Genomic DNA, 20,379 nt, shown 5'->3' on the forward strand with positions numbered 1-20,379 from the left:
AGTTTAGCATGTGTGAGGTGAGCTGTGTTTGGCTGACCTCGGACTCGGAGATCGAAAATAAAAGGCCTGGGGGAGATCACCTGGGAATGTAGCATAACACAACGTATAGGGTGCTAAGATATTGAATACAGATTCAATCTCTCTCTCTCTCTCTCTCTCTCTCTCTCTCTCACACACACACACACACACACCCTATATGCATCCGTCCGTTTCCAGCGGTAGTTTTACCACCCCTCTATGCCCAGAAAAGCTTACTGTAGGTGTCTTTCACTAGGCTCACTGACACTCTGACAAATGTGTTTTTGTACGCACACACACGCACACGCACACGCACACGCACACACACACACACACACGCGCGCGCGCGCGCATCTTACTTCTTATTCTTTTAATGCAGGTTAATTAATGTCTTGTAGTGTACATACTCCAACATACCCTATCTCTCTCTAACAAGGGACAGACACGACTAACCCCATAACAAACAAGTAGGGGCACAAAAAGCTAACACAGGGATAATGTGCACGGGGTGGCAAGTCAGGCGACTGCAGGCGAACACTATTAAAAAGTGAAGCAAGACATCAGCAAATGACAAATGTTGGTGTTGTTTTCAAACAATAGCCTCACTTTGCGTTATACCAATTAATACACATTTACTTTCTTAACAACATGAATACATTTATTTCAAAATGATTCATTTGCGAACAAGCTATAGTTTCCACTTCCACTGCAAGTTTTTGATTGATTGATTGAAATATTTATTAACAGTTTGTAGAATTTACAGTACATTTTAAGCACAAACTCAATACAAAGACTGTTAACTGTGAGTGGACGACCCAATTAAGCATTACACTTGTTTACAACAGGGTCCACATTGTTCAATTCATCAAATCATTTAGAGACAATGTAACAAATAGACACTTCTATGTAGCTAAAGAACAGAACAGTTAGCAACAGTTAGCAACATAAACAGAGATAGGGCATGAGGAAACCACAGACCACATAATCCTGCCTTGCTTGACCAATGGGAACCGAGCTTTCAACAAAGCCCTGTAATAACTCACAGTAAATAGAGACGCAGAAAGCAAAATATCTCTCTAGTACAGGTGATTTATATAGGGCTTGAGTGAAGTCAGCGGATTGGCTGGTGCCATGAACTGCAGGAGGACAAGACTGATTGGGTGAGTGGAAATTGCAAATGGCTGGATGAATGATGGGAGACAGACCTGTGATAAGTGTTAGAGAGCTGGGAGGGAACAGACAACCCAAAAAGGCATTCCATATGTGTGGATGACACAAGGCCAGACAATTTTCAGTGGCTGAAACATTAATTACACACTCAAACATTCATTCATTCATTCATTCATTCATTACAATGCAAAGAAATGCCTGTGAGTTGACCTCACATGAAAGTAAGCACACACACTGCATGCTCCAAGTTTGTGTGATGTCACAGTGTCCTTTCACTTTCTTTCTCTTGCCATGAGGTACAATCTGTACTTTTCAGACCAAACCTGAAAGACTAGTACACCTACTACAATCTGTGTCACACAGTCTGAGGCCAACGTAAAGAGAGACAGCACAGACCAGAGAGAGAGAGAGAGAGAGAGAGAGAGAGAGAGAGAGAGAGAGAGAGAGAGAGAGAGAGAGAGAGAGAGAGAGAGAGAGAGCCTAAAACAGAGAGCTGTCAGAGGGGGTGGAACCTAGCTACTGTAAGTGAGAAACTGGAACAATGTGATAAGAGACGCTCCAAAGTCCACTTGCACACACCTGGGGAAGAACACACCTTTCACAGGGAAGACACACACAGGTGGTTGTACACAGCTATAGAGGCTTTATAATGTAGCCACGATTTTGTCCTAATTGATACTTCCCCCTGTTTGACTGCTGGTATATTCGGGAATATTTTGGCCCGTGTTTTTCTATGGAATTCATCACATGGTCATTTTACCAACACCTCAAAACAATGAGGCAGTAACGTGAGAGTGGGTGTTTGATCTCGCCTCTCTCTCTGTCTGCCCTCATACCTCTCTCTCGCTGTCCGCCCATACATAATAGGCTAAAGATGTTGCCTGTTATGGTTCTCATTTTTCTCCTGCACGGTAAGTTAAAAAGACAGACACAGTTGATTGTTGTATTTATTTTGTCTTTTCGGGTGAATTAGTGAATTTAATGGTAAGAGTCCCTGTTAGAGAACCCTGTAAATGATAGGGACTCGTGGTGGCAAGCAATTTCATACGGTCACTATTGATTATATAGCTAGCATTGCACAGATTATATTTTTTGGATGTCTTATATAATTGCGTTATGCTCTGGGTAAGTGGATCAGAATACCGGGTGAACATATATAGCACTGCTAAAATGTATTACAGTGCTCCAGTTGCAGTATCCATGAAAAGTTCATTGTCCGCATACAGAGGCCTTCAACATTCTGTTGCCTGTTCAAGCCCTTTTTTGATTTTTTTTCTTTTTAAGAAGAAAGAACCGTTTAGAATTATTTTACACCAGCAGATCCAGATAAAATGTAAGCTTTCTTTGTGGTACCTTACCTGTGCATGGCTCTGTGGCTGTGTGATGAAAATTTACCCATTCTGAACGGGCACCCATTTTGGTGTTGGCATCATGTTATGCTTTAGCTATTGAAAAATAGCAGATCTACAAGCTCATATCGCGCCACCGAGTGGCGCGATACGAGCTTGTAGATCTGCTATTTTTGAAAAATCGAAGAACGACTGACATTTTTAGAATCTGATCTCAGGTCAGAATGGGTTCATCAGGACCAGTGTGTGTCCGGCGGAAACCTCGTATGAATCGGATCTCAGGTCAGAATGGGTTGGGCCCTGCAGTGGACGGTGGAGACAGTTGCTGTGAAACATTTAGACAATGTGCTGTGATAATGTAAAGCAGAGCTACTCAACATGACTACATGTAGCTGCTTTGACTGCAGCTATGTAGTCAAAGCAACTATAACTAGAAAAAGTGCCCTTCTGGGCACAGGTCTCCACCAGGATAGGAATGTAGGACATTGCAGCTTGCCTTCATCTGGTGGTTGGATAAAAGGGCAACAAAAGTAAATTAGAGGTAAAAACACTTTTCGGCCAGTTATAGCGCCACCTTGAGGCTGAGTTGAAATTGTTCATGTGGCATTTCTTCCTCGGCCTAGTGGGAATGTGCGTGCACAATTTCACGGAAATCACGCGATGTGTTCATGATTTGCAGCATTTTGTTTGAAACTGAGCACTCCTGTGAACTTTGGAAGCCAATCTTAACCAATCAGGATGGAGTCTGAGAAATCTGAAAGACCCGTTTCGTTGAATGGCTCTAGAGAGACTGTGTACCAATTTGCCAATGTTTGGACAAAATCTGTAGGTGTACTGTGCAAAAACTTGTTTTGCACAAAGCGGCCTCCTGGTGGCGCTATAACAGGCCGTTCTGGAAATTTTGGGGCAGAGGTTCATCGTTGGCATCCAGGGAGTGTGTGTGCAAAATTTGGCATCGACCGGGTTAACGGTGCCGGAGATTAGCTGCTCACGGACACACACACGGACGGACGGACACACGGACGGACGGACACACGGACGGACGGACACACGGACGGACGGACGGAGTGCAAAACATACTCTCCCCCCATGCCTTCGGCCTGGTGGAGACAATTAAATATATAGTTATTCACCTTTCATGAATGGGGACAAATCATTTACATTAGGCTACTAACCCCAAGAGGGTGATCGTGCAAGTTGTTATAGTCATGGAAATGTGATCAAAGAAGCAGTCACAGCCAAATCCACTGTAAACATTTTCATTTTTTTGCAACAGCAATCTTTTCACATTCTGTACTGTTCATATTTTGTGAATAATGCCTACTCATTTTGTAACCTAACTTAATTGTAGTTGTGTAAACTTTACAAAATTGCATAAATATCCCCAACAATAGGCAGAAAAGCTTTGGCTAAGGCCCTTGGACACAGTTCTGGGTGATCCATGAGCAATGTTAAGTAGCGTACCCCTGATGTAAAACATATCATACATCAAACACAAACATCATAGATTCAACACAATTATGTAAATACCAAGCCGATTTCAATTCGTTTTTGTATGTGTTCATATATATTTGAATGCACGTATTGTATGAAGGTGTGAAGGTGGAACTAAAAATGTTTGGATATGACTACTGTGTAAGAGCCATTTGAGCCACCATATTGTTTCCCATGATTCAGTCAATTTGCCAATCTACGTTGCCATGGTTGCCAGTGGCAGAGGTAAACCAGTTGACTGTGTTCATGAGGGCTGCAGTGCCTTTGATGATTTATGTTATGTTTATTTTGTATGACGAAGTACAGTATGGGACTATGAGCAGCTAATAAATATAATTTAATTTCTACTCAGCGGACACTTTTGGACATCAGTTATTTTAATCACACGTCTAAACTTCCTCGGCAACCAGTAGCAAGTATAGGGACTTGGGCGTTGCCGCGTTACATCACAGTATCTTGGCATGGATACAACTTATGATGTCGCAATATCAGTTTGAGGTTGTGAAACATAATGGCTATAGCCTAGCTGACTGATGCATCCGCTAGGCTTACGAAATAGCGAACGGATTGAGTGACAACTGCAAAATGAGCTAAGAGGTCCAGAAATGAAAACTGAATGTGTCTCTGCTTCATAATGACTTTGTGACTCCTTTCCTGATGTATAGGCTGTCTCGCTGCCAGTGATGAGAGCCCAAGATTCATTTCTAAGAACTTCAACAATGTGCTCCAATGGAACCGTGACCAGCGCAATATCTCCGGAGAGCAGGTTCTGTACAGTGTCGAGTACTGGAGGTGAGGCTCATGGAGCACAGGTGGCTGCCTGCTTATCACACCTGTATACAGTATACTTTCATTAACTCAATCTCGAAGATGCACACAGAGCGGCTGCTATAAACACACTATGGTGGTATCCATTTGACCTCCATGTCTCTCTCTCACTCTATTCATAGTTTCAGAGACAGCTCAGTGGTGCGATCAATTTATCGCCGCCGGCAATGTCAGAGCTGTGTGCTGTGACTTGACTTCAGCTTGACTTCCCGTGGCTCAGATATAATGCTACAGTTCCTGGTCATTAGTATGGGCCTCAGTCCGTTTCTCCTCGCAGGATGACGCTCTGAAACTTTCTGTCTATTTCACAGCCCCTCAAGGACCATTTCTCTTTTCCGCGTACTCTTGCCCAGTTTCCCACAAATTATCTCGACAAAGTGGAAATGTCAACTTTAATTACTAATGACACCATCTCCCAGACAAAATGTCTATTGCCTCCCCAATCCTATTGACTTTTCTTCCAGACACTGTCACATGGAATTGCATGCAAAACTTTGAGGGATCAAATCAGCGCTTCAGACAAAGATTGGCCCATCCATGCCCACTCAATAGCAGTTCCTCATTTGACACACAGGTTTCAGTTCATCTAACCTGTGGTACATGTTGCAGCACGTAATAAGGAGCCAAATGATGACATAAACGTTATGAAATAATCACATATAATGAATATAACTAGAAAAAGTGCAGAATATAACTAGAAAAAGTGCAGAATATAACTAGAAAAAGTGCAGAATATAACTAGAAAAAGTGCCCCTCGGGGCACAGGTCTCCGCCAGGAGGATAGGAGTGTTTGTTGTTGTTTGGACAAAATGTTTAGGAGTAATACAGTATAAACAAAAACAATCTGTGTCATGGTGGTGCTATAACCGTCAGATGTGAAAAATGCAGGGAAAATATTTTTCCTTGGCCTTTAGGGAGTGCACATACAAAGTTGTACACAGATCGGTTATACAGTACCTAGGTAAAACATGATTTGGCCTGTTATAGCGTCACCATGAGGCTGATAAAAAAAAAAAAAAGTGGCATTTCTTCTTCTGTACTCTTTCTCTGCATTTCTTCCTTCCTGGGAATGTTCGTGTATAATTTCATGGAAATCGCACAAGGCTGTTGTACTTTATATACCTCATACTAAGCATTAAAGTATGAGGTATAAAGTACAGTAGCCTTGTGTTCCTAAAACAGAAAGATTGGGTATTGGGTAAAGACGTTATGTATCTTTCAGGACCTTTCACTGCTTTGTCTCAACCATTACTATATGGCTCTGGTCTCAGCCACCGCGGTATATATTTTGACATTCTGTTTTTTTTTTGCTACACAGGTTCATCCCGATGTTCTGGGCATCTTTGTAATGTTAGTGTAATGACAGTGTAATGATAGTAGAAGGAGGTGCGGGGAAACCGGAGATATGTCGTCTCCGCCTACAGAAAATATGTTGCCTGCCTGGCATGAGACCCGTTTCTGAATCGGTCTATAGGCGGTCTATAGGGGCGGCGGCGTGCGGCGTGCGCCGTTCTGGGTCAAATGTCACATGGCTCGTATACATGACTCGATCGTGACCGTTTCACTCCACTGAATATTCAATTATGGGTTTCAAATTCATGCCAGTAACAATTTCATCAGACTAGTATGTGTAATTGTTTTTTTTATTGGACATATAAATGGAATCTGTAAACCTAAGATGACGTGCATGGTGACTTTAATTCATTTAACAACGTGTTTGTTCATTTCAGGCATGGGGATGAGGATCAGCAAAATAGAAAATCTAAACTGGAGTGTCAAGGAATTACTGCTCTGTCCTGCGACCTGACTGCAGAGACCCTACCGATTCCAGATGTTGACTACATTGCCCGAGTCAACGCCAATGGGGTTTCTCATGGTCAAACTCTCCGATTCAAACCAATAGCACACAGTAAGCCAACTTTAGTTACATTAACTTTGCCAGAATTTGAATCTTATTTCATATAGGCTGCAATACATGGTGACCAAAATGTAAGCTTAAACTGGTGGTTTGGGTTTCTTTGTCTTTAAATGTCTTTTAAAGGGATTGTGACATAAAAAAAAAGTTTTGGAATTGTTCTTATTTTTTTTTAGGTTTTCTAATCTCAATTGCACCCAAAAAACATGAACTTTTTACATTCAGTAGATTTTCTGTGATCTGGGGTTTTCTGGCTCAAACAGGTGCTCTGATTTGCCGGCAGTAAGTGATGTAAGACCCTGCAAATCCCATATATGTCAATGGGATTTGCCAGCAGATGTCACTGTTTCACTGTGTTGCCTGTTTTCATTGTAGCTCAAAAGGCTTCCAAACCCCAAAGAAAACTTCAGACCACAGAAAATCCACTGAATGTTCAAAGTTCAGGTTTTTTGGGTGTAATTGAGGTCATAAAACCTAAAAGAAAAAAGAAAAAGAAAAATAAATGAAAATGGATGTCATAAAACCTTTAATGCATTATGCATAGCACTTTTAATTGCGTTTTGCCTGTTTTCTGCAAAACAGTTATCTCTCTCCACCACTGCTGCCAGACCCCCCCCCACCCCGTCCTTTATTTTTCATTTTTATGTTTTGCTGTCCTTCTGACCTTACTTTCCCTCCCATTTCATAGCTGTTCTTGGGCCACCCATCGTGTCGGTAACACCTACAATGTCCTCACTGCATGTGAACGTTACCTTGCCCTCGGGACCAAACGGGACACCCCTGGCAGACATTTTTAACAATAACAAGCAGCCACCTTCCATTGAGCATGGAACATATTATAAACTCTATATTACCGAGCCAAAGTGGGCTGCACAGGTGACTCTCATTAACACATAAACACACATGCAGGCACACTCACAAATATATATTTTCCACAATTGGTCAGCTTTACAACTATATAGTTTGTAAGCAGTGCTATTTCTTTATTTTATGCATTCTGCTGTTCTTTTTTTGTTGTTATTTAATTAGATATTTTTCACAGCAGCCATAAAGCAGTCATAGGTCACTAAAATGTGTGTCTGTATGTGAATTAAAGGGATAGTTCAGATTTTTTTTAATTTAAGCTGTATGAAATACTTGGTTGCAACTGTATTAATTGATTGCCCGAGTCCCGTGGTGGGAGTTCTGCTCTGGTTTTGGTGAAATATTAAGTAGTTCCGGTCATTTTGTGGGGGGCATAGGGGGCCACGCATTAAAAGTAAATTAATCCACAAAACTAACGTAATTTGTATTGTTGACCTATTTTTTAAATATTAGTGCAACTTTCGTTCATTTTTTACCTACGCCTAAAAAATAGTTCCATGTGATAGAGGGGTCAAAGTTGAACGAAAGTTACGCTAATATTTTAGAAATAGGTCAACAACACAAATGACGTTAGTTTTACGAATTAATTTACTTTGCCTGGTTGTCACATAGTCTATTCCTATGAGTCACTATAAATATATATAAATAAAATATAAATACCTCAGAACGAAAATACATCGCTTGGATGCACCTGGGACGTATCCTCAGTGATGTATCCCAAGGTCATCGGGGTTTAGGGTCTTGCGAACATCATACCCCTCACTCGGGTGACCCAGCCGGGGTGATCAAGTCCCGACTTACCTCCCAGTAGCTACCCTCGATCAGACCCACTAGGAAAAGACCATATTATATGGCAAGTATTTCATACAGCTTAAAGGACAACTTTCGTTTTTTTCAACTACGGTTCATGTTTTAGGTTGTTATTAGAGAAAGTTAAAGGTGAGTGTTAATTTTCTTTCATTTGCTGCCTGCTTTTGTTTTGGGGATTTTAGCAGTTTTTGACAGGGGGGCGGGGGCATTCGAGCATGGGGCTAATATGTGTTTTTTTACAAAATATTATGGCAATTTATTTTTTTATTATTTACTATAGTCCTAATAAACCCCAAGAAATTACATCTGACCACAAAAAGATCACAGGATCTATTGATCTAACTGACATATTGAGCCTATACACACAGTATAAGCCTTCCCCCAGTAGGCTACCTTCACATTCAATAGATCCTGTGATCTTCTGTGGCCAGATGTAATTTCCTGGGGTTTATTAGGACTATAGTAAATAATATAAAAATAAATCACCATAACATTTTGTAAAAAAATACATATTTAGCCCCATGCTCGAATGCCCCCGTCCCCCTGTCAAAAAGAGCTAAAATCCCTAAAATGAAAGAAAGCAACAAATGAAAGAAAATTAACACTCCTCTTTTAGTTTCTCTAATGACAACCTAAAACATGAACCTTGGTTGAAAAAAACTAATGTTGTCCTTTAAGTTAAAACAAAATGGGAACTATCCCTTTAACAGCTATTAAATCTCCGACACCGTTGGCCCAAACGACGTGAAATTGTGCACACTTCTTTGGAATCATATTCGTCAAAGCATACTCATGGCTTGCAAGCTCACTGCTTGCCAGAAATGGAAATTCATAAAACATGTTTTAAAGATATTTTAAAATATATTTTCGGCTTTAAGGAAGGTGTAGACTCTAGACTCTATAGCATTCGGAGATAGTGGAATAGTAGTCTGACTATGCAAGACTAATTGTGTAGTCATGTATTGAGTAGCCAAGCATGGGGTTGTCTATCAAAGATCTACATTGTGCATGTCGGATCACTAGAAAGGCTCTGCTACAGGAAATTAAACATAGCCTTAATTAGTACCATATTGGCAACACCTGTGAAGGAAGTAATATTATAACTATGTCAACATGGCTGCTGTGAACAAAACTAAATTCTGTTTTTATTATTATTAATATTATCATTAGAATTTTCCATTGTTTTTGTACCTCCTTTTTTGGATGCACCATATTTCTGTCCCACTGTCTCGCCAGGACAATGAAAGCACAAGTGGCCAATTTGTTATCAACCTGAAGAACAACAACACAGAATACTGTGGCTACGTGGTCTACGGGCCAAATTTCCAGAGGGGTCGAGATCCAAGTGAGGAAGCATTCTTCTGTGGCACGCTGAAAGGTAATGCTCTCACACTTTTGCTTTTGTAGGAGAAGACTTGTTTTTCTCCATATTGCAAATTGAATCACGTTTTTTTGCTCCCGATCCGATATTTTATAAAACACGTTTATGCCATATCACAATAGTACAATATGCCAAATCAGTATCACAGACAATATCATGATATGCATATAATATTGATACTAGGGATGCATCAAGAATGTGACTGAATAGGCCTATTATGCCTTGTCAGGATGTGACAGAATCCGCTTCATTTAATTGAATTGATGCAATGCAGTGACATGTAACTCAATGTGAAGACTATTTTGGCCAATTTTACTACACACCCAAAGTTTAATCTTAATTTAGAGGCTGTCATAATTAATTAATAATTAATAAAGAAATATCAAGGTCACTTCCTAATAGTGATTGCCCTGATAACAACAGATAACACTTTCTGTGGGTATTATTGGTGCATTCAGGAAATACTTCCCAAGAACACACCAGCCCTTCTTTGTCAGTAGGGGATGTTTTTCCACTTCGAAACTTGTCTTGTTCAGTCAGATTAGTTGTTGTTGTTTTATATATAGGTGCATGACACAAATACCCTTCTCCATGCTATAGGTGACCCCTGGGTGGTTTATCGTTGGATTTTGATTGCTGCGGCTCTCCTGATGGTGCTCATCATAATATCAGTTGTATTTACTATTCACTACGTGAAGGGTGGGAAGAAACAGAGCATGCCCAGAGTCTTGGTAAGACACCTCTGCTGGGATTTCCCATGCGTTCATCTGCATGAATCACTACAAGGAAATGTTTATTTACTGGAAGCCCTCGTGGCACATTGTACGAGCCTCGGTGTCCTTTTGCACCCAAAACAAAACGGATGTAATTCTATCATCGTGCATTGTGCAATATCTCCTGTGCAATCAAATCTACATTTGGTGTTGTTGGTTCTGTCTAGACCTGTGTGTGTAGCTTTGTTTAACCCATTCTGACCTGAGATCAGATTCATAACGAGGTTTCCGCCGGACACACACTGGTCTGATGAACCCATTCTGACCTGAGATCAGATTCTAAAAATGTCAGTCGTTCTTCGATTTTTCAAAAAATAGCAGACCTACAAGCTCGTATCGCGCCACTCGGTGGCGCGATATGAGCTTGTAGATCTGCTATTTTTAAATAGCTAAAGCATAACATGACGCTGACACCAAAATGGGTGCCCGGTCAGAATGGGTTAAAACAATATGGACATTATTGACCTTTCAATAATGTCCATAATTCATTGAATTTGTCTTTCATTATGGATCTGTTCCTACACGCAGACTTTACTTTCCTTAGAGACCAGCTATGTGGATTTGTCTTGTGAACTTTTAACTTTTTCTTATGTATCTTCTGTCTAATCTCTCATTTACATACCTGCCACTTATGTGTAGACTGTATGTGTAGAGGTGTCAATCCGCGGGCAATTTACAGATGTGTTATCTACTATTATCACTTTTGTACCTCATGTTTTGCTGGTCTTATAAGCTGCAGATATGCGTGTATTACTGGAGGCCTATATCGTTGCTGTCGGGTGGAATGTGGAGTTTAAAAATCACACCTGTGTGAAGTGAGGGGCGCTAATATATTCAAGTCTAACTCATGTTGATTAGGTGATGTAATGGTGATGTAAAACAAACGGTTGCCAACAAAAACATTAAATTCCATTAATAATAAAGAGACAATATGACGTAATGAGGGACAATATGACGTAATGAGGGACAATATGACGTAATGAGGGACAATATGACGTAAATTTTCCCTTCATTGTCAATGGCATTTACAAAACAAACATTGAACTAAAAACATTAAACCTGTATATAGGAGGGGCTCGAAATCATGTCACAATGCAGCACATTTTTAGCTTGTGGACCACTATTTTAACTACTTTTGTGTGACACTAGTATCAGAATCAGTCCGACATCCCGTTAATCCGACTACGACATGGCCGGTTTTATTGTATTACCTATACAGAAGATTCACATATTAGTTCTGTACTGTAGTCTGTATGTGACCAAAATTGCCTCTAATGAAATTCAAATTTTATTTTTATCTTGCACACAGGATCCATTAAGAATCCAAGATAACGTTGTGCAGTCTCCAGATGTGAATCTCTTCATTTGCAAACCCACGGTTTGCTCTCAAAGTGACAGCCAAACAATTTACGCCAAGATCCAGACGCCGGTGCAGGTCCGCTCAGAGAGTTCTGGGGGATACTCCCCTCAGGACTTCCCCTGCCCAGCAATGTCCTGGGACAGTAGCTCCTCTCGTGCCCCAACCGTATCCCAAGACACCAGCAACCAGTCCTCTGCGATCTACAGTGCTGTGGGCGTTCATGCGTCTGATGAAGAGGCTCAGGAGTTTCAGCAGCCCACTCCTGAATACACGAAAGACATGATCCTATGTCCGTCTCCTCTCGGGAAGCCACACGGGAGTTTAGTTGAACCAAGAGAAATGGTGATCTCACATGAGGCATCACCTTTCCGTGATTTGGACTCTCAAGACAGCATTTCTGAAGGGACCCTGCTTTTGCCCACATTTCGAGATAGCAATGGACAACTGTCTTTCCCCATGTCCAATAGGGGTTCGAGGAGTGCCATGACTGGCACAGTAATTCCACTTATCTCAAAGTGGCAACCACTTTTATCAGACTTGATAGACACAGGGGAAGGCTGTCCTGTAACATTATTATCCCTGAACAGTGTTGAATCTGAGTTGTCAGACTCAGACTATGACCAGAGCATCTCCCCATCTCAGGTTCCCTACAACTCCCATGACTCTCCATTCAAATGTTCACTCCCTGCTTCTTCCACAGAGGATCATGTCACGTTTGAATCGGGTTACAAACAAAACTGGATGCCAGCCTCCCCTCATGGAATAACAGCAGGGGACAATAGTGAAGATGACAGGACTGATCCTAGTGGAGATGGAGACGAGGATGAGGGAGATCAATTGTTTCTGGGTGGTTGGGTGATACAAATTCAAGGATAATTCAGCTTTCTATACCGAAAGGTTTAGAATTTTATTTTCTTCATTTGGATCCTCAAAGTAAAACAGACTATGTTTCAGCCCTGTGGACTTTTATAAAGAGCCAGGCGGGAAATCGATTACACTATGGAAAGGAGCTTTAGGCGCTGAAGAACTAACTGGGTCAAAGCAATGTCTCCGTTGGTAGCTGATGATCAAGCAAGGAGCTCTGAGCCTCTGCTACGAATAATTATTATATGCACTAAAACTGAACTACTATATCTTTAAATAATTTTCTCAAGTTTTTGGCGACCCAAAAGTGGTTTGCAAGATGTTCTAAAAGTGCCATGGATAACTTTAGTAGTGAATAATTTGTATCTTTTAATGAATGTAAAATCCAGGACGTCACAATGTGAAACAATTTTGAGAACCACTGCTTTACAGTAGGCCTACACTACCAAATATTAATTTACTACCCTTTATAAACTGGACAAATGAGTGGAGAAATAGCTTAGCCTGATTAAAAAAAAATTAAAAAAATACAGCAAACGTATTATAATGTTTGTATCGAGAATAGTCTTACAACGAGAATGCATTTTTAATATTTGAAGTGATTATTTAAGAACAAAACTGGTATTTTAACATTTCATACTGTATGAACATACTGTATGAAATGATAGGCTAAATTACACACAGCATCAGATGTCTTGCACAAAGTCTATTCGTGGTCCTTTATTGGATTACAGGGAGAGTGACAGTGTTGTTTGTTTCTCATGGTAGGTTCAGGTTGACAAAGTCTGCACGATCATGTTCAGAATGAGAATTGAAAGGCAAGATGTCTCCCAAGCTAATGTTTTAACATTATTTATTTTTTTGTAAACTTTATTTTTACATTTCTTCACATGACATTACACATGTATGCAAGAAAACACACAAAACACACAAACATATCCAAGGTGACAAGGTCTGGCATGTTAAAGAGCCTGGCCAGCTTATCCCCTGAATAGTGAATGTTTTTTTTTTTTTTTTTTTATGTTCTGTTTATTCATTTTTGTTTTTTACAAATAGAAGTAAATTCAGAAATAAAAACAGAGTGACAAATGATAGTGAATGTTTTAACATTTTTAACTCATAAGTGGTTGTCCCGATCGGATTGGGTGATCGGAAACCGGGGCCGATCGCGTCATTTTCAAATGATTGGAATCGGATCGGGAGCCAAAAAACATGATCGGGAATCCCTAGTATCAATGTTATATATCCATATCAGACTGGATATTGTCTGTGATTTGGGATATTGTATGGCATAAATGTTCCATATAGATATAAATATCGGATCGGGAAAAATCTTTATCGCCAGATGCTCAAAATCAAAAAACGGGATTGGGACATCCCTACTCATAAGGCTTGTTTTTTCTGTCAGGAATTTTGTTCTCGTCCTTGTTTGCTGTTCTTTCAGTGGATGGAATTACGGCAGGTGAAATTATTGCTGTTTTTTCCTTATGAGAGCATACAAGCCATGCCACAGTGACAAGACCAGGGCACATTGTAGCATGAATGCAATCTTATACACATGGTTGTAAACCACTAAACATGTCCAAACTGTGGAAGCCATGTGATGCGAGTCACGTACAGTAACTCGTACAGCATAATACTGCTGTATAAATGTAACTGCATTTGAGGTAAGTATTTTCAATAAATTGTTTTAAACTGGATGATCTGCCTTGAGACTGATTTATAATTTATCGCACGGCTTAAAAAATGGCAAATTGTGAAAACAGCAAGGGGGAAAAAGGAAATAAATTAATAATAAATTAATTAAAAATAAAACCACCCTCAACCTTTAAAAGGACACTCCATCAAAAAGCATATCTAAACATTTCACTGGAGGAGTAACAAAAACAGTGGAGTAATGCTTCAGCTTCAGATACAGACAGTTGATGCACTGGCTTCAGCGTCACAAATATGCAAAAGAGAGTAGTTGCGCTTAAATTTGGAGGCCCTGGGGACAAATCTGTCAGGGCTCAAGGTGGTTTTGGACCCAAACAAAGAGCAACAGGGCTTTGCATGCAGGGATTATTACAGTTTATATATCCGATTCCCAAGAACAAGACAACACTTGGAGGTGAATGTACAAACTATGCAAATGTCTGTGCAAGTGCAAGGTGCAAGAGTTAAACGTATAGCGAAACATCAGGTAGACACGTAAGAACTGTGGGAGTTGGAGGCATGCCAAAAACGAGCACGACTGCAAAACTGAGCCAATTTCAGTAGAATCATCCACAATTCCACATTGCCTTTTTTCACTTAACACTCAATCTGTTCAATGCTCATACAGCAGCTATGCAATCACTGCATGAATGTTTTTGGCAGGGATCTAGGTCTATTAGGTGAAGTAACAGTATCGATTCACTGTACACCAGATGGAAGTTTATTCCTTTTTTTTACCAGATGATAAAACAGGAAATACTCAAATTCTTTCGAATGTGAACACAGACACTCCACACAAAACTAACCAGCAGCTCTGAAAACAATATTATACAGCGAACAGCAAAAACAAGCTGCTGAATCCTAAACCTTCAGAATCAGAATCATCTTTATTGTCACATCACAGTTTAACAACACAAAGTAAAAAAAAGGTGCAGGCCCGGATTAACAATGGAATTTAGTGGAGATTGGAGATAAACTCCAGGGCCCACAGTTTACAAGGCCCTGTCATGTGCAAGACTATTTCAAATAGGTAGAGCTGTTCCGTCGAAACCGTATTCATAGGTCAACGATTTCAATGTAACGCAACACAGAAAAAAACGAGTGTTTTTTGTCGTCCAACAGTTTCTTAACCACTGGGTGGGAGGAGACTCAAAATAGCAGATCCAGCAGCGTCGGGAGCAGCATTATAACCATAGACTTATAAAGGTAGACACCTCTTCCGGATCTGGGGCGCGTGTCAAAATTGAAGGCACAATTTTCCCGAGATTCCTTGTCAAGCTTCCACGTGCGTAACATAAGTCCCGGAAAAGACGTGCTGTGATTGGCCACTTGAGTGACGCAGCTGCGCGACATGATACTAATTAGAGTGACAGAGAGAGAGAGGCGTGTGTGTGTGTGTGTGTGTGTGTGTACGGGTATGCGTGTGTGCGTCAATTTAACAAAGGTGCAGACGATCAGATATCAGCGACGTTTATGCTACTCTATGCCAAATTGAAGTGGACTCGGTCCCAGACTTTATTTTTCCTCCCTGGAAATAAAAACGTCTGGGTTTCCGAGGCTACTTGGGCAGTGACACAGCGTGCCTTCAGCACTTCCCTATGGCACTTCTGCTTGACTTCCTGCCTTCAATGGAGACAAGTCGCGCCAATGAACTGCAGTGGCCAATGAGGCCACTATTTTTGAGGGGCGCTAGCCCCCCCTATATACAGGTGTAATGTTTGTTTTTAGTTCAATGTTTGTTTTAAAAATGCCATTGACAATAAAGATAATGTTTTTTTTACATCATCATGTTGTAAGATGATAAGAGCGAATACTGGACTACTCACCCCGGTGCTTGCCCGTTTTTACTCCCGGAATTTTCCCCAGTGAGGGGGATAACTTTGTAATATGCTATTGGCTGTTTGTATTCTTTTTGGAAAAATATAAAAAGATACTCCTGTGGAAAGGCTATATTATTTGACTTATATTGAACCTATAAACAATTTAGTATTATTTAGTATATGTAAGGTTTTGCCCCCTCAAATGGTACCTCGTCAGATAATCCCCACATATCCTACAACAACTTCTGTGAACAGACTTCACTGTAGTAGCTTTTCATAAATTATATTTGTACTTAGGCTGTTCTGCTGTCATGAAAGTTTATAGTTAGAGAAATTCAAAGTCCAGCCGTCTGCTGTCCAGCCTCTCCCACCCTTCACTGGGGAAAATTCTGGGAGGAAAACAGAAACGGGGCGAGTAGTCTTGTTACCATAAGAGCGCCCCTCACGTTACACGGGTGTGATTTTTAAATATCTATGCTTATAACTCTATGGGAGCAGTGGCGATAGTACTGGACACACACAAGAAGCGAGGGGGGTTAGGAGTCGAAATCAAAGCAAGAGCATTGGCCCAGGCCGTGGCGTAACGGTCTGGGCACCTGACTGGTAATCCAGTCGCAGTGTGCCGCGGGTTCGACTCCCGAGCCCGACACGGCCTTTACGGCATGTCATCCCCCCATCTCTCTCCCGTTTCCTGTCAGCCTACTGTCTGTCCCTTCAAAAAACCAATAAAAGGCGTAAGCCGCAAAAAATATCTTAAAAAAAAAAAAAAAGCAAGAACATTTTAGATGCTTGTTCCACACACAGACAGCACACTTATAGCTAATTTACAAACGGCACAGCCGAAGGGTCTGTCTTTTCTTATTTACAGGCTGTACAACCAAGGGGTCTCTTTTCTACAAGGAAAATAAATGTGGTATAAGCTCCATTCTCCAAATACCAGTCTCCATGGCAGAAGTGGAGCCTTTAGTGCCTTTTCATATTAGCCCTGAGGGCGAATATCCCGACTTCCAGACATTGATAACATACGCTCCAAACAGTATTCCTCTCTCACTTGTAACAACAACAAAAACCCAATAACAGTGGTTTTAATTAACAAAATGGCAATACCACAATGTTACAAAATACGTTGCGATGCGATGCGTTGTGAGCTTGTAGATTATGGTACTTTATAGTAATTGTACTTAGTTAATTAACACCAATGCCCAATAGTAGAGCTTTGATGTCCTGAATGATTTGAACCTCCCCGAGGACAGCACTATGCTGTCCGGCAGAAACCTTGCATCTCCATTTCAACGTGATTTATTTCGTAAATGACTTCATCTAAGAGTGTTGCACAAGAATTGTGAAGGTAGCCGATCTTTGAGCTTGTAGATAGGTTTAGAATAGATTATTTAACTATTTACTATTTTACTATATCTCTTGTAATCATAAAAAAGGAAAGGGTCTTGGACACAAGCTTTCCACCCGACAGCAAAGACATTAATCCGGCAGTACGTGGATAACCTGCTGATTGCCTCAAAGAGGGTTGTGAGAAAGACTCCATCATTTTGATGAAAGTACTGACCGAGCAGAAGCACAGGGAAACACTTCACAAACTCTTTTTTTTTTGCCAAACACAAGTTGGACACATTCTGAGTGATTGCGGTGCCATGGAGAAGTAAAAGCTCTGACCTCCATGCCAAAACTTACAACACAGAGGGAACTTAAGGACATTCTTGGAGGTGGTGTGGGCTATTACTTTTGTTGATAACACATTTTCCCCAAAATTGAAGTGACGCAGCTATCAATCAATCAATCAATTTTTATTGATATAGCACATTTTTCAGGCAGCGAGTGCAGTTCAAAGTGCTTTACAGTAAGAGCAAAAAATAATAATAATATATGTATATGTATATATATATATATATTATTATTATTTTTTGCTCTTACTGTAAAGCACTTTGAACACATACACATACATACATAAATATAACAAAATGAGCAAAAAAAACAAAGCAAGGAAGCATCAACTACATTGTAATAACAAACAGAAAAAAAAACAATAATAAAAAGGAGAGACTAAAAACAGGAAAAGGACATGTAATGATCTAGGAGGTAAAAGCAATGCTAACTAGAAAAAGTGCCCTACTGGGCACAGGTCTCCACCAGGATGAGCAGATGTGAAGAATTCCAGGCAAAGGTTTTTCCTTGGCCTCTAGGGAGTTGGCATACAAAGTTATCCACAGATCCGTGCAGTTAGAGGTAAAAACACTTTTGGGCCAGTTATAGCGCCACCTTGAGGCTGAGTTGAAATTGTTCATGTGGTATTTCGTCCTCGGTATATTCGGAATGTGGGTGCACAATTTCACGGAAATCACGCGATGTGTTCATGATTTGCAGCATTTTGTTTGAAACTGAGCACTCCTGTGAACTTTGGAAGCCAATCTTAACCAATCAGGATGGAGTCTGAGAAATCTGAAAGACCGGTTTCGTTGAATGGCTCTAGAGAGACTGTGTACCAATTTGCGTGATGTTTGGACAAAATCTGTAGGTGTACTGTGCAAAAACTTGTTTTGCACAAAGCGGCCTCCTGGTGGCGCTATAACAGGCCGTTCTGGAAATCTGAAAGACTGGTTTCGTTGAATGGCTCTAGAGAGACTGTGTACCAATTTGTGTGATGTTTGGACAACATCTGTAGGTGTACTGTGCAAAAACTTGTTTTGCACAAAGCGGCCTCCTGGAGCGGCCTCCTGGTGGCGCTATAACAGGCCGTTCTGGAAATCTGAAAGACCGGTTTCGTTGAATGGCTCTAGAGAGACTGTGTACGAATTTGCGTGATGTTTGGACAAAATCTGTAGGTGTACTGTGCAAAAACTTGTTTTGCACAAAGCGGCCTCTTGGTGGCGCTATAACAGGCCGTTCTGGAAAGTTTGGGGCAGAGGTTCATCGTTGGCATCCAGGGAGTGTGTGTGCAAAATTTGGCATCGACCGGGTTAACGGTGGCCGAGATTAGCTGCTCACGGACACACGGACGGACGGACACACACACGGACACACGGACGGACGGACGGACGGACGGACGGAGTGCAAAACATACTCTCCCCCTAGGCCTTCGGCCTGGTGGAGACAAAAAGGTGTGTTTTAAGATTTCTTTTAAAAATGTCCACAGATTCAGAGAACCGTAGATCCCTTGGCAGGCTGTTCCACAGCACAGGGGCGTAGTAGCTAAAGGCGGCTTCACCATATGTTTTTGTTTTTGGGGTCTCTGGTATCTCTAGGAGACCAGCACTGGATGATCTAAGTGCCTGGCACATATTTTGGAAGCATTTCTGAAAAATAGATAGGTGCATTTCCATTTAGTGTTTTAAAAACAAGTAAAATATTTTTTAAATCTATTCTAAAATATATAGGCAACCAATGCAGGGACTTTAAAATTGGTGTAATGTGCGCTCTGCGTTTGGTCTTTGTCAGCACGCGGGCAGCTGCATTTTGGACCAGTTGTAACCGACCAGTGGACTTTTTGGGTAAGCCAGACAGGAGAGCATTGCAGTAGTCAAGCCTGCTGGTGATGAAACAATGGATGAGCTTTTCGGTGTCATTTTGGGACAGGAATGGTCGGACTTTGGCAATGTTTCTCAGATGGTAAAATGATATTTTTGTGGTGTTTCTGATATGAGCCTCCATGTTCAGGTCACTGTCAAAAATAACACCAAGGTTTTTCACCTGGTCCTTGGTGTGAAGTGCTTTTACTTTAAGGTATGCAGATAATTTATCCCTTTCAGCCTTTGCACCGACAAGGAGGATTTCGGTTTTACCTTCATTTAATTGAAGGAAATATGAAGGGATATGGAGATGTATAATTGGGTATCATCGGCATAGCTGTGGAAGTGTATATTGTGTTTTCTGATAACTGAGAAGTGGTAGCATGTAAAGGTTGAAGAGGATGGGGCCTAAAATAGAGCCCCTGGGGACACCAGCTCGTCAGCTCAACGATGTCGGAGGAGTATTCACCAAGTGTTACTCGGAAATCACGAGCAGTCAGGTAGGACCTGAACCACT

At 41.0% G+C, this 20,379-nt stretch overlaps 1 protein-coding gene across 1 annotated transcript; it reads left to right on the top strand.

Moving 5' to 3' along the window:
• Nucleotides 1-1,766: 1,766 nt before the first annotated feature.
• ifnlr1 (interferon lambda receptor 1) lies at nt 1,767-19,824 on the top strand (the record flags this gene model as incomplete). The annotated part of the gene is made up of 8 exons (XM_083762222.1): nt 1,767-2,099; nt 4,697-4,823; nt 6,590-6,768; nt 7,463-7,650; nt 9,685-9,826; nt 10,430-10,560; nt 11,912-12,304; nt 19,792-19,824. Exons 1-8 carry the CDS (start codon nt 2,063-2,065, stop codon nt 19,822-19,824), a joined length of 1,230 nt encoding a protein of 409 aa, XP_083618348.1. The 5' UTR covers nt 1,767-2,062.
• Between the last annotated feature and the right edge of the window lie 555 nt (nt 19,825-20,379).

The sequence above is a fragment of the Protomyctophum parallelum genome (assembly GCF_964188405.1).
Source record: "Protomyctophum parallelum genome assembly, chromosome: 3".
In the NCBI taxonomy this organism is placed as follows: Eukaryota; Metazoa; Chordata; class Actinopteri; order Myctophiformes; family Myctophidae; genus Protomyctophum; species Protomyctophum parallelum.